The 15,506-nt window shown below is 40.4% G+C and overlaps 1 protein-coding gene across 3 annotated transcripts; it reads left to right on the plus strand.

Annotated features, from left to right (window-relative positions):
- The first annotated feature begins 905 nt into the window (after positions 1-905).
- psen1 (presenilin 1) lies at positions 906-11,111 on the plus strand. Of its 3 annotated transcripts, none has more exons than XM_026340083.1 (11): positions 906-1,031; positions 2,712-2,797; positions 4,632-4,993; positions 5,337-5,478; positions 6,106-6,173; positions 6,289-6,509; positions 7,236-7,334; positions 7,835-7,927; positions 8,033-8,209; positions 8,901-9,019; positions 9,185-11,111. In XM_026340083.1, exons 2-11 carry the CDS (start codon positions 2,762-2,764, stop codon positions 9,338-9,340), a joined length of 1,473 nt encoding a protein of 490 aa, XP_026195868.1. In that variant the 5' UTR covers positions 906-1,031; positions 2,712-2,761; the 3' UTR covers positions 9,341-11,111. The 3 variants fall into 3 exon arrangements, with proteins under 3 accessions (XP_026195868.1, XP_026195870.1, XP_026195869.1); XM_026340085.1 differs by having other exon boundaries at positions 8,036-8,209; XM_026340084.1 differs by having other exon boundaries at positions 919-1,035.
- The last annotated feature ends 4,395 nt before the right edge of the window (positions 11,112-15,506 follow it).

Genomic DNA, 15,506 nt, shown 5'->3' on the forward strand with positions numbered 1-15,506 from the left:
ACACAAAAGCAAAATAAAATAAAAAAAAAGTGAAAATGCTTGTCTAAACCATAACTATTTAGTAAGATTTACCTAGATTTACTTTGAGTTCAATAACTCAAAATAGATCTGACTGATTTGCGAATATAAAAAGAAACCAAGTAACTTTAAACATGATTGAACTTGATGCTTTTGATAACATAAAGGTTCAGGTTTTGTCCCACTATGCACTATATTTGCCTCATAAATTTGATTCCTGCAGAAATTTGAAATGTTTAGGCCATGCCAAATTTAATTAATTATTAAATTAATCCATCTTTTTTAGCTGATTATATTATGTGTTAAGAATCTGCAGCTGCAAAGTTACTAATACCTTAATGCCCCATATGAACTAAATGTAATATTTGCCTCTGAATTGCAGTACAGTAAAAGTTACAATAAGTGCTAAATTACAAGTACCTCCGAATTGTAATCAAGAACAGTACAGTTTTGTGAAACGACTGCACTTTATCGTGGGAAATCGATTATTTCATAATGCCTAACCCTCGTTGTGCTGAAAGAAACTAAATGCTTAATAGATAATTTGGAAATTCCATACAGTACTGCATTTAATCAAACTTTTTATCGAGATGCATCAGTAATTCCTGATGTTTCCAGTAGTTTCAGAAATTCCCGTTGTTTCCAACAGGGAGTTACAGGTCTGAGCCTGAGCGTGAACGCGGCACAGCTACTTCAATCACTAGCGGTTATATTTTGTGTCGCTAGTTTAAAAGGTTTTTTTTTCTGTTGGTTTGAAATCTGATTTTGGATCAAAGCGTTTACACAGATAAGACGTCGTTTTATTCGAGGGTTATTAGCGAGCTAAACAAAACTCAAACGAATCTTAAACAGCGTTTTGCTCCTGAACGCTCCCTGAGGCTGTGAGAGCCGGAAGTAGTTTACACCAGCGGCCGGATGTTCGGTGTGAAGACAGGAACAACAAAGAGGAGAAAGTGTCCGGGTTTTAAACATACTTGCGAACAGAAAACCAAAGAAATCCTCTGTTGTTTATAGTAGGTACGCTTTAATTTGTCAAACCTACTATTTAGAAACCATATGCAGTTTGAGCTATGTCAGTAATGTCGCGTTAGCCACCCAGCGCGGCCGCTGCCTCCGCTGCCGTTAGGACATTATTGGCTAACGTTAACTAACGTTTACGGTTTTACCGACGCGTTAATGATAAAACACCGCTGTGAGAAATCAGTGCAGTCCGCTAATTAAAGTGTTTTTAAATTAATTACCAAGTACCCAACGCAAGAAGTCGTACTTCAGGTTCAGCAGCTCAACAGTTAGCTAAGAAGTACATGTTAAGTTCGACGTTTAATCATTAAATTGGACGCCCCCGCAGTGACGGGAGTGGGAATTAATGTCAGAAAAATACATAAAAAAATATCAATACTTATAGAATAAATGTCCAAATGACAATGACAATAGCATATTAACATATAGATAACGAATCAGCATGTAATGTTAATGTTATGTTCACATTTTAACTTTAAAACTGCAAAATAATGTAACTAGCGTTACATTTATGCAACTACGTTACTTTAATTACTTTAGTACATTAATTAAGTGCATATTTGAAGTATTACTTTACCAGGTTTAACATCCATTTTCTGCTTCTACTCCACTGCATTTCAGAGGGAATCTGAAAATATTGCACCTTAACAGTGTACATATGAGTTACATCATAATGTAGATGGAGATTTAATCTAAAGCAACATATAAACTTATAAAAGACAATACATAGGTAAAGATGCAACTTTTTCAAAACACACAAAAAAAACATCTCATGATGTCCCAGATTTATCTTTTGGATCGGTCTGACCTGCAGGTTGGACAGCACTGAATTAAACTGTTTCTGAACTAGTTGAATTAGTTTCACCTAAATCAGCTATAACAGGAAATATCTGCACATTTGCATCAGAACTAACAGTTGAATATATCGCATACAGAAATTAACGGTTATATCAATTACAGGGTGTATTTTCCTCTAGAATAAGTACTTTTACTTGTAGTACTACTTACATTTTGCTCATCATTCTTTGTGTTGTTACCATGAATGCAGCACTTATATTTGTATTGGAGTATTTTTGTGTTCATTGATACATAAAAATAAATGTAAAAATACTATACTGTAAAGTATATATGTGCAATACCTTGCAAATGTTATTGGTTGTTGTAATTATCCTTCCTGTTTGAGAAATGATCTTGTCCTAATATGTAATTTGATAAGGTGCGGGGAGTCTGCTGTGAACCCAGAGAGAGGGTCTTGCTCTGTTAATTTATACTAAAGAGAGAAACTGAATATACCGTTTATTACCCACAGTTCAGGGTAACTGGGTAATCCTATCCTCTAATAAAGAAGGGTAACAGTAATACAAGTCTTCACCTGTGGCTACATTCCAGAGTTACTGCCTTTCTATGACAAGGTTCCCTCTTTGTGCTGTAGCTCAGCAAGGAAACACAAGAAGCTGTTTCATGTTATGATTCTATCAATTTACAGATTTCAGTGTTGTCAATTTAATATTTGACTAATCTTTATTTGACCAGAATAAAGACTCTTTGTCTACAGTCTGCATATGATATGATCTCTCTCTATCTTTACACCCTTGATTTACTTTGTTGTCGCTGGTATTGTGAACATTTCTGATGCCGTATGTTTAATATTGTCTCCTGTTCTTTTTCATCAGGACAGAAGAGTTTGGTTTGCATGTAAGGACAAGTGTCTGCAGAGCCAACAATGGCGAACAACGCAGAGGATATTGAAAACAATATGGTGAGTATGAACAGACACGTCACTGTTGCTCCAACACTATATCAGTCCGTGCTAATGTATTGGGTAATGATTAGCCAACATTTAGCTGTGCACTACACAATGTCTCAGTGATGACAGAGTCAGCTGTTTCTTTATGACGCTACAAACTGTGGAGGAGTTTCAGTCTGATAACGCTGGTGTTTAATGGACTAATTAGATCATGGTTGCATTTTGATCAATACAGAGAGAAAGACTTTGAATCTTTAGTGTTGGGTGTGTCCTCCCGATTTAAGAGTCCCACATTCTCATCCAAGTCTTGTCCAGTGTTTGTTTTACTTCCCAGTAGCTGTCCATGTAAATTACAACATTTTTTAGTTTTATAAAAAGGCATCAGTCAAACAGGAAACACATGTTGATTACAGTATCACCACCCTGAATAACTGGTTAACACTCAGTCAGTACTGTGGTCTGTGTAACTCACATCTTTGCTAATATTGGCCCCATTCCCACAACTGAGAAACAAAGCAGCGAATTACAGAGTGAGGTCATTTTGTACAGTGGCCTGTTTAAAGAGCTGTAGCAGCTTTCACTGTCCAGTTTGGTCTGTGGAGAAACATCCTGTCTTCATTTCTGTGTACCTAGTGAGATTGCTTCATATCTGGGCTATTGCGTGTCTCGACTCGCCTGGCAGCCTCACAGTTTTTTTGATCCACACAGTCTTCTTCACTTTCTGCTTAATTTTGCACTGACAGATCCTCAATGGGAGTTGGAATGAGCGCTATGTTGTTGTCCTTTAGACATTCTTGCCAATAAAAACAATTGAAATGCTTGATTTCAAAGTGTTTTATTTGATATTTGTCCAAAAAGAAGACAAAAGTTAGATCATTTGCTTTTGCAGAAAATTCTGGGGCAAGATTTTTCAAAATGTCTCACAGTGCCTTTAAACAGCAGTAGTAAGAGGCACCTGGTGGCACATACGTAGGGGTAGGGTGGGGACTAACCATAAATCACATTGTCGCTGTTTAATAGCAGCAACCTGTTTCACAAATGATTGTTGTTTGCTAAATGTTTGAGTCCTATAGGGTTCATATTCCCTCATGGATCATAAGTATAGCATTAGATTTTATTAGAGAAACATGTCTAAATGAGAGAAAGGAGGAAATGATCTTGTGTTGCAATCTGGCTAATTAGAATAAATTCACCCTTAAACCAAGACTTAAGTTACAGAAAGTTTCCACATTTCCTGTGACTTGCTTCTTAAGTACTGGTATTAATTGTAGGACAATGACTTGTTTCTATGACAAATGTTCTGTGGCATGTTGTCTTTCATCAGAAAGTTTACAGCATGAAGTGACTGGAGAAAACAGGCTGGTAGAAAATGACCGAACTGAAAGTGAAACAAGAAGTGTTGCTGTCTCTTACTGTATGTCTTAGAGCACTGACTCATCAGAATGACCCCCGAATGATCACAGTTCACTTCATGTTTCTGTATTGGACCACGCCCAGATGGACGATGTGATTAACTCATGTTGTTGCTATATTTACATTTACATTTAGTCATTTAGCAGACGCTTTTATCCAAAGCGACTTACAAGTGAGGAACAAGGCAAGTAAACAACATCAAGTCAAGGAGACAAAACATCAAAGCAAAGTGCTATTAAAGAAGTGTTTCTGTTTCAAGAGATGTGAGAACAAGAGAGCAGAAAAGTGCAAAGAAAGATTCGGAAGAGTTCTGTAGTGTTGCTAGTAAATGTAATTATCAATAGTACTTAGTAATAGTTACACATATGTTATTTAAAATGCACATTTTAAAATTGAGTGTACACAGAAAATTATGCTACTCTCATTACCACAGGATCATCAGGATTCTAGTGCGGCCCCTGCACCCACCCAGCAGCCACAGGAGGCTGCAGGGACCAGAGCACGGTCCAGAGGAGGCTCAGGAGGTGATGGTGGCGGCGGTGGTGGAGGTGGAGGAGGAGGCGGCACTGGTGGAGGTGGTGGCAATGGTACTGGGCCAGAGCAGAACGGACAACCTCCTGTCGCTCGGCCTCCGCGTGTGGTGGAGGCTGAGGAGGACGAGGATGAGGAACTGACCTTGAAATATGGGGCCAAGCACGTCATCATGCTGTTCGTTCCCGTGACCCTCTGCATGGTGGTCGTCGTGGCAACCATAAAGTCAGTCAGCTTCTACACCCAGAATGACGGACAGAGGCTGTGAGTGTTATCGTCCTTATCAGACAGATGGTAGAGGGGGAACTAGGATGGGACTGGAGCCACATTCAACTGTTCTGCTGTTTGAATAAAATGCTATATGTCCACGACGCCACTAGGTGGAGTTACTGTAGTGGATATCACATAGTAGTTTGCATAAAAACTCTGATATTCAGAATATGTGAAAGATTTTTAAAGCAGTGTCTGCAAAGTACAAATGAAACCACTGTATCTGTTAAATATTATGACACATGGACTGATAGATTCCTGTTTATCGTATCTTCTTTTCTGTTTTGCTGACATGCATCCTTGTGCGTGTTATGTGTCTTTGAATTGTCACCCCCAGGATCTACACGCCGTTCCCTGAAGACACAGACACAATAGGACAAAGAGCCCTCAACTCCATCCTGAATGCCACTATCATGATCACTGTGATCATCGTCATGACTTTGGTGCTGGTGCTGTTGTACAAGTACCGCTGCTACAAGGTAAACACTCCGACTGGGTCACACATGCTGTGCAGATCTGAGGTCACTAATACACTAATGTTTGTTTCTTTAATCTAGACTTAAACAGCTTTTCATAACTAATATTTATTCGTTGTGCAACATAGGTGAATCTAGTTTTATTAAAACTATTAAAGTGGCTGGAGTCAGTGTTCGTGCATGTTTGTTCACTGTCATGACTTAATGGGAAACTTTGATGAAACTGAAACTCTGCTGTTGTTAGTAGGAACACCTGTGCTTCTCCTGTTCTGACAAGCCACAATGTCTCCTGTTAAAAACTCTTTAAAGAAATGATAAAGGTGTGTTACTCGCTCTGTCCCAACAGGTGCAACAAAGCTAATAGAATAATGAATAAAATGCCAGTAAAGCATCTGTAGACCTGCACCCATAGAGAACTGAAACCAGACAGGTGGGACTGAGCACATCAGGACAATGGATTTTCACTTAGTCAGAACTCTCTGGTGCTCACTGTTTTCCTCTGTGCTACACCCCACCCATGTGGTAGTCTTGGTAGTTTAAAACAAACACTAGAGACGAGTATTTGCAAGTGCTGCTTGTACAAACAGTGCTGTATGTTAAACCTCTCGAGTCTGATCTTTGTCTTCACAGGTGATCCAAGGCTGGCTCATCCTCTCCTCCCTCCTCCTGTTGTTCTTCTTCTCCTACATCTACCTCAAGTGAGCCACAAACCTTCAACATTCAATTACATTTCCCACACTTTCTATATATTCTGTTAAATTCTTTATGAAGATGGACTGTGTCTTTTTTTAAGTGTTTCACTTTGTCCCACAGAGAGGTTTTCAAGACCTACAATGTGGCGATGGACTACTTCACCCTGGCGATAATAATTTGGAACTTTGGAGTGGTGGGCATGATGTGTATCCACTGGAAGGGACCACTGCGGCTCCAGCAGGCCTACCTCATCATGATCAGCGCCCTCATGGCCCTGGTTTTCATTAAGTACCTGCCGGAGTGGACTGCATGGCTCATATTAGCTGTTATATCTGTCTACGGTAAATCATCTCCTCTTCCTTTAGCTCTGATCTCTCTGTGCTTTTAGGGAAGAAAGATGATGTCTTTACTCAACCTTTGAAGATGTTCTTGTGCACCGACATTCAGTCATCTGGTTTCTCTTAGCAGTTGTTTCGGACTGCTGGAAGCATTTAGGAGATCAACCTAAGCTGAATGCATTTTGAACCAAAACCAACTTGTAGAACTACAGTGTAATATTAAAAGAAACAGTGTAGTAGTACTGTGCATTTCTGTTATTGTGAGGCCCCTTTCTGTTCAGCACTTCGTCATTAATTAGCTTACAGAAGTGTGTGTCTCAAGACCTGAAGCCTTAACACAAATGCTTTGAGGAAATGTGCAACGAAAGATAAACCTATGAGAAAAGGAAGTCTGGGTGAGACAAGTTTAAAGCTGGTAAAAATTGCTGTGGAGACAATTTCTTGTAATATACACAGAGGTGACTGGTCAAAAGAGTGAGAAGAAGACAAATGATAATTCCAGAAAAATACAGATATTTGTTTTTTATCAACACACAAGATCAGTGAGATTTCATTTCCATCACTGATATCATTTTTTTCCAGGCAAAAATTCCTGACTCAGTTTGGACCCAGAAAATTTTAATCCCCTGTGTCTGGGCATATTGTGCAATGACAAAAAAGCTTTTTGAATCCTGAATCTATTGGTGGTTAACATGACTTCTCTGGTTTCTGTCTTCTCTCCTGTTGCAGATCTGTTAGCAGTGCTGTGTCCCAAAGGGCCTCTGAGGATCCTGGTGGAGACGGCTCAGGAGAGGAACGAACCCATCTTCCCAGCTCTCATCTATTCTTGTAAGACAGAGACTGACTTGAGACCTATTTATGAAGATGTTGTAATAATATGACGAAGGTGGGGCAGTGAAACAATTTGAAAAGTTAAAATTAGTGTTTTGACTTTGGTGCTAGAATGTGCTTACACTTCAACTCCTAATGGGGCGTTCACACATATGGATTGAACAGGCAGAGCTAGCAGCTGCCATCCATTGTCTGTCAGTGTGTTTCCAAGTAGCCAGGTTACAGCCGGCTTTCAATATGACACAAAAACAGCAGAGCAAAGAAAATGAAAAGACAACTTCCACTTACAGTCACAGTCTGTGAGCCATGCAACCAAAATAAGTGTGAGGTGGGGAATTAATGAGATTACTCATCTGTAGCAGTAACCGGGTTCTTAGTGCAGCCAATGAAATAACTGACCTCAGTACTTTGACTGCTACATGAATTCACTCCAAAGCTCATTAGAATCAACATTTTTACAACGTTTAAGTTGTTTTAAAGTTTCACTTCTTCTCCAGCTACAATGGTATGGCTCGTCAACATGGCTGACACCGACAGGCCAAAGAGGAATTCGACAGAAGCAGCTTTGCCTCAACAAGAGACTCAAGGAGGTGAGTGCCAGAGTGCTGGTGATAGGGTAGGCCTCAGCTCGTGGCTGCATAGCTACTTTCAGAACATTGTGATTGTTCTTTGGTCTGACCGATAACACTCATCAGCAGCCGTAGCATCTCCAGATCCCTCCAGTCCATCACAGGACGACGGAGGTTTCACCCCCTCCTGGGTCAGCCATCAGGAGCACCAGCTGGGACCGCTTCAGTCCACTGAACAAACCAGGCGGGAGATCCAGCAGATGCCCTCTGCTCGCCCTCCCGTTGATGACGACGATGAAGAGAGTAAGAGCTGACAGCAAAATGTTTTACGTTTATGCTGGCGTGACCTTCCATTTTCAGCTTTATTATTTAGATTTGATTTTGCACGTCAAGGTTTGGTATCAGATCTTCTCTGATACGCACAAACATAACAAAGTTATGAGAAATGCAGCGAGATCAGATCTCTGATTTATTTAACCTTTAATTCATCCAAATTACAGTCAGCGCTACACATCGCCTTTATTTCATGTTACTTTATTACATTGCATTAAAAAACCACATGATAGCATTAAATACAAGAGTAAAACTACATTATGAGAATTTTACGTTTACCTTCCCAGATTGTCTGACTTCTTCTGACTTTGTGTGTAATCATCGACTTTCAGTTTTCGATTCTCTGAACACGTTAAAAACATTTTAGGAATGTTTTTTATGTGTTCCCTTTTTTTTGAATGTGACTACATGTTTGGCTCCAGACAGTTTTTAGTCAGAACAGCTTAAAAAGTGATTATTCATTGCAATTACTAGGTTTCATGTCTGTGCTATCTGGGGGCCTGCGCTCTTTCTAACATCAAGCTTCAGTGAATGCGAGACCTCGGACCTCTTGTTTGTACAGTAATTATAGTTGAGAAAAAAAGGCTTTCAGCTTTGGCTGAAGCGAAATTCGTGTTTGAATTGACTCCACCCTGAATGTGGTGTCCTCCCACGTTTTCAGGAGGCGTCAAGCTGGGGCTTGGAGACTTCATCTTCTACAGCATGTTGGTGGGAAAGGCCTCAGCCATAGCCAGCGGCGACTGGAACACCACACTCGCCTGCTTCGTAGCCATCCTCATTGTGAGTGACCGCAGCTGCTTCCTTTGCTGTCAAGCTCGAGTCGCTAACCCCACTTTATGTCCACCACTTCATTGTGTAACAGGCCGTTGTGTTGATTTTGTTTAGTATACAATCACTCATTGTGTTATTTCTCCAGTCTTTTATTTTGTCTGTGTCTTCCCGCAGGGCCTGTGTCTGACGCTGCTTCTCCTCGCCATCTTCAAGAAAGCACTCCCCGCTCTGCCCATCTCCATTTTCTTCGGCCTGGTCTTCTACTTCGCCACAGACTACTTGGTACAGCCTTTCATGGACAAGCTGGCGCTACACCAGTTCTACATTTAGCAGGACGCTGCCCTGATAACCCTCACCCACATAGCTCTCCGGCCAACAACACGAGAGCGCTCCCTTCACAGCCGGGGAACAAAGGGGGATGCAAGGGCCCCTCCTGCCTCCACATCCCCTCCTAAGAACTCATGATGATGGGACATTTTGTTTGCCTTTCTTTCTGGCGCCAAGGGAGGGTATTCCCTGACAGCTGCTCTTTAACCTTTTATTTCTGTTTTAAACCAAGAGGACATTTCTTGCTTGATTTGGGACCTCATCTTCAAATCATTTGTTGATCACTGGTCTCAGGCACGGTCTAAAAAGTCAGTGGGGATATTATACCTTTATTTATCCAGGGAAGCTTTACAAGAGCTTGTCTGCTCCTTTTTAGCAGCACCCTGCTTCACATCCACACACATTCACATCTGGGAGTTCAGTCCAGTGCAACCACGGTCTTTTACAACTGGGGCTTTACAGCAGGTGCCTTGCTCAGGGACACCTTGGTGGTAGCTATTGCGACTTTCAAACATCTTTTCCAGTTACAAACATGTTTTCATGACTTGAAAGCTACCGTTGCCCCAAGACTAAACCGAATATTCGAAAAGCCTTCATCAAAATAATGGATGCTCAGTGATGATTTTGATTATGGATTGTAAATGTGTAGGTATTTGTGAGCTGTCAGTCACCAGAGTCACCAGAGCGTTAAGAACGGCTGTTCAAACTCAACACATTTGAGCATTTGAATCTTTCTCGTGGAAAAGTTGAGAAGTGTTTATGTAGAACTTAAAATGTGAGTGTTATCACGAGTGTTGTTATTTTGGAACCAAGTCATGAGAGATTACACCACGTTTACTGCCCTTATTATTATTATTTTTACCTTAAATCAAATCTGCGTTCACAGCCTGCAGAAGGAGGAAGGTTAGCACACACACCCACACACAGGTGATACTTGCCTGCCATGCCAGCTATGTACTGTCAGCCACTGAGCGGCTCTGCTGGAGCAATCGGAGGTTCAGTGCCTTGCTAAAGGGCATTTCAGTTGTTGTTGTTTTTATTGTGGGACAGAAAAGTTTTTTCATTCTCTTTCCAGATTTTTTTTTTTTTGCCAATCTGTCCAGGGATTGTAACCTGCGATCATCTGATCACAAACTCTGAACCTTTAGGTAGCTGCCCTCATGATGCTCGCCTGGTGCTGTCTTGAACTATGCTACATCAAACACTCAAATAATTTCATCTATACGCACATAGGGTTGTTGTTTTTTTTTTTTGTTGTTGTTGTTTTTAGAAAGTATGCAGAAAAGGAACTTTGTACTTTTTGAAACATTAATAAGATAAGAGAAATCGTGCAGGTATGGAGGAAAACACCTGCTAAATGAGAGGAACACAGTAGATGTAGTTAAATTTGATACTTGAATTTGTGTTAAAGGATTAAAAGAAGATTATAGTCGAGTTAAAAACACAACAGAAATGTAACTTCAGTAGAAAGAAAACAGCGGTTTGGTATGACACATCGAGATTGACTTTTCATAATGCTGAGTGACAGAGGGAAGACCCGCTGCACTGAATTTATGTTGTTGCACACTGAGTTTCATGCTTGCAGAGGAAAGAAACCAAGAGAGAACAACATAAAAATATTTGTTCTGAGGCAGTTTTCCCCTAATTTTAGTTTTTTGGGACTTTGTTGGGTGACTGCCTTCTTTTTTCTGTCCTCCACATACACCTGTGTGTTATGCAAGGTTCTTCAATTCAGATTTGCTCTTTTTTTAATAAATATTGACACAGAAAATGATCTTTTCTTTCATTATTTCTTATTTGATGCACATGGGGCTTCTTCTCATCCTGTGCAGCTATGTGTGGACCACAAGTTGAAATATGAAAGAATGAGCAGGTTCAGTTCTGTAAATATATTTACAGATTTAGATCTTCATTGGATGAAAATATTGAAGTTGGTATAACTAATTAGTGGGAAGTAATCTACTGACAGTAGTTCACTATCTAACAATCAACAAGACATGACATAGACAAAAACCTAAACATCTACAGTAGACACATATGAAATGCTTTTATTTAGTGTTGTGCAGGGTAAAGTGATACTGTAGCTCAACAAATATTAACTTTCTGGGGTGTTGAATTAAGTTTGAGGGTTTCAGGAAGTTGCTATTAAAGTTCTAAAGATAAATAAATCCTCAGAGTACCTGAAAACTATAATTGAAGTACTTTCGCTCTGTTACACCGCTGTTAACCTGATGCACAGAACAGAACAGAAAGTAAAACTGTGTTATTTCTATTAATCTAACGCTCGGCTGTTCTCTGTTGTCATGTGTCTGTTTAGATGCAGTTTAATGGCTCAGGAGCTGTTGTAATACTTTCACACAGTGACAAAATATCATTGTCTCCTGTGCTTCATCAGCACTAATTTCCTGCGAGCAGACCCTCCCCGCAGTTGACGCAAACCGTTTCTGCACACGGTGGGGAACAATGTGGAAATTCCTCTGCATGCTGATGTCCTGGCATCCTGTTTCCCCCGATGCCAACTGACAGGCACGGCTGGCACGGCGCCCGGAGCGCTGGATGCATTAGCTGTCACCATGGGGACTGTTTGGCCTCGCTGGCCAGGACAGTGGCACAGTGCTTGACTGTCTAGCGTCATACTGCGACTTACCCAACGAGCCCTCAGTGAGGCCTCATTCTGGCGTCTGCATCTTGTCGCTCTGTTGGTGAAAAACGGCAGCGTTAATGCCACAAAATCTCTCTTACATCGATTCCAGACACCTGTTCAGATTAGTCTCTCTGATAAGACCTCTGTCAAGGCTCCATGATAAATAATTCCCATTAAAATAAATTTGAATCTTCTGTTTAAGTCTTTATTGCCCCTTTTTCTTATTTGCCTTAAGCTTGTTCACTGACAGATGGAGTTGAGGTAATCTGTCACTCACTGTCATTGTCTGCATGTTGTCATGACTTAGACAAAAGATGTTGAAGCTTGTGTGTCACACCTATGTGCATTAGAGGTTTCCCAGGATAGCTCTGCTAAGTGGATTATTGTGCAGGGAGGGATGTCTGCTCCATATGAGACATGTAAGTAGTTGAGGATTAGACTTGAATAATCGCTCTGCACAGGCAACGAGCGCACTCGACAACACAGGACAAAGGAGACAAAGCTCGGGCAAAAAAGACGAAATCATTTCAAAGAAGATGTCTAAGGACAAGCTGGAGAGCCTGGTGAAGCGCATGGAGGAGACTCTCTCAGAGATGGAGCAGCTGAAGCTTCACTGTGGGAAGCAGAGCGAGGAGCTGAGCCAGCTGGTGGTGGAGCTCCGGAGAGAGAACCAGGAGCTGGTGGAGAAGTACAACCAGCTCGCTGTGGAGATGAAAGAGGCCAAGGAGATTATAGAACAGCTACAGGATACGAAATATGCCTTTAACGCGAAGGAGCGGCAGGCGCAGAAGCTCAGCAGACAGCTCTGACGGTCCACCGGGAGGATGAACACCCTCGCTGTAGGTGGATGTGATCTGGGCGGGATGAAGACAGAGTCCTGGAGGGAAACAAGATCAGACAAGGCAGCTTGTTACAGAAGATTTCTAAAGACTGGGTGGGCATGAAGGCTAAAGTGGGCACAGCTGTTTCCATTAACATATAGAAGGAGTGTTTTGTTTCTGGCTGCACATGTGTACGTTTTAGGTCTGGAGGAGGGTGGATGTAAAGCTTAGTCATTTTGATGTTAACTTAAATCCTGTGGTTTCGGGCTCCTTTTAAAGTCATGGCTAGACTTAATGACCAGGAATCTCTCAGAAATGTGGATGTGGAAAGGAGTTTTTTAAAAGTGGTTAAAGATTATGTATAAGACATTGTGCTCATTAGGTTTCTGTAAGTAAAACAACATGTCTGGAATCTACGCTGCTCTGCCCCCGTAAAGATTTTATGTGCCAGCAGCCACTGGATATTATTTTTAGTTGTACGATGATCACAAGAAGTGGGTGGTCACCTATTCTTGGTCTTTGTAGAGTTAAGAAGAGCTAAAAATACCTGATTATCCCTTTCTGCCCTCAACCACGCGAGACCTCAGGGAGCCCAGGACTTCATCTACACTGGGTCACAGTGCATAGAAAACACAAAAGAGAAATAACAGAGCAACACTGAACATGCAGCATAATGTTTATTATTAATGTACATGAATGAAGCTGATTGTCAGTATGGTTAAATTCTACAAATCCTCAAAAGATTTTCGGAAATGTTAAAAACAACATGTTAAATAATCTTCACTTTCAATGCAATAGACTTAATAAACCTTGAAGCCAGTTTTTAATGTGCTTCTTTATTCTGAAACCTTTGAAATGTCTTTTCAAATCTACACCACTATCTAATCTAGCACCAATTCACAACAGAAGTCATTTCAAGGCACTTTACAGTGTTTATGGTTTAAGATCTTACAAAATGTAACTGTACACAGAATTATATAGAAACCCCGACAACCCTACTGCAGTTTCAGGAGACAGTGGAGAGGAAAAACTCCCTTTAGAGGGAGAAACCTCCAGTAGAACCAGGTTCATGGTGGGTGGCCATCTGCCTCGACCAGTCGGGAGGAAAGAGGAGAGAGAAAAGAACAAAAAAACAACAACGAGAAGGAAAAACACTGGACATGTTGGTAGGACGAGTGACTGGACTCTGGAGAAAATATAGAACTATGAGGGATTTAGGATGTGATGCAGCTTAAACTCTATTCTGGATTTTACAGGGAGCAAATGGAGGGACAAACTATTAAAAGTGAATTAGAATAGTCCAGTCTGGAAGTAACAAATGCATGGACTACTGTTGTTTTCAGCATCACTTTGAGACAGGATCCTCCTAATTTTACCAATAGTCTTCATATGGAAAAAGGAAGTTCTAGAGACTGATAAGAATATGATATGAATATGATCAGACATCATGTCTCTGAGGTTTTTAGGGCCAAACAAAAATAACCTCTGTTTGTAAAAGCATTAACCTTAAAGGAGTATTTTACTGATATACAACAATGTATTATTAAATAATAATAACTTTTAACTTAGTACTTTCACTTTTGATGTGTATTCCTACTGAGTCCTTCCCCCAGTGTGCAGCTTGGATCTAACATGACATGGTCCCTGAATGAGGGATCCTCTGGATTATGAATTCATCCATCACAGGAACATCACTGAATCGGTCACGTAACACCTCAAGAGGACTGCGGAGTCCAGATGATCCCAGTCCACCACACTGGATTCACACACATACGAAAAATATCAGGAAAAAGTAGGAAAGGACACGTTTTCCATCACTTGTAGTTTACGGGTAATTTTGGATGAAAAAGCTTTAATAGCAACAAGATGATTGTGACTCTGGCCAGGTGCACTGTGAACCAGGAAGTAGTCAGACCCTTTTACTGTTTGCTTTCAGTCTTTGTCATACTGAAACTATTAGCCTCAGGTCTTGTGTCCCGGAACAGGTATTATTCAATCCTGTGGATTTGTTCTGTGAAGGTCTGAGTCCTTCTGATTCCAAACTTCTTCCATTTCACAATTATTGATGTTATGAAATGAAATGTAATTATGAAGCTTATTTATTAAATATCACAACGTATCATCCAATCCCACGATCACTCCCACATACTCCAAATATAAATATAAATATAAATATAAATATAAATATAAATATAAATATAAATATAAATATAAATATAAATATAAATATAAATATAAATATACCTTCAAACAGATGAAGACTAAAAAAAAATAAGTTAAACTGAAAACAACACAAGTGGTAAAAGACTTGTTATAATAATTATTTTTATGTGAAGGATGAACAAAGTCATTTTAAAGCTTTTTACCAGATAAATAAACACGCGACACTTTCAACATTAAAACTCTTCTTCTTTGTTTTATTAACACATGATAAAAGACTCCACGAATCCCACTCATGATTTAGAGACGTTAGCTCAAACACACATTACACCCATGATGTATTTTTACAGGAGCCCACAGCTTCATAACTCTGCACAATTTCAGGAGCGTTAGGTGGTGTTTTCTGAGGCATGCTGGGACGTTTGGGGAAACCTCACCCCCCAAAAGAGAGGAGGGAAGAGGAAGAGGGGAGCAGAGGGGGATGTTTTTGGGAAACATATGTTTAAACATAGCTCTGGTAGCGGCTGTGGTGGTTTCCACTTTA

The sequence above is a fragment of the Anabas testudineus genome, chromosome 22 (assembly GCF_900324465.2).
Source record: "Anabas testudineus chromosome 22, fAnaTes1.2, whole genome shotgun sequence".
Taxonomy (NCBI): domain Eukaryota; kingdom Metazoa; phylum Chordata; class Actinopteri; order Anabantiformes; family Anabantidae; genus Anabas; species Anabas testudineus.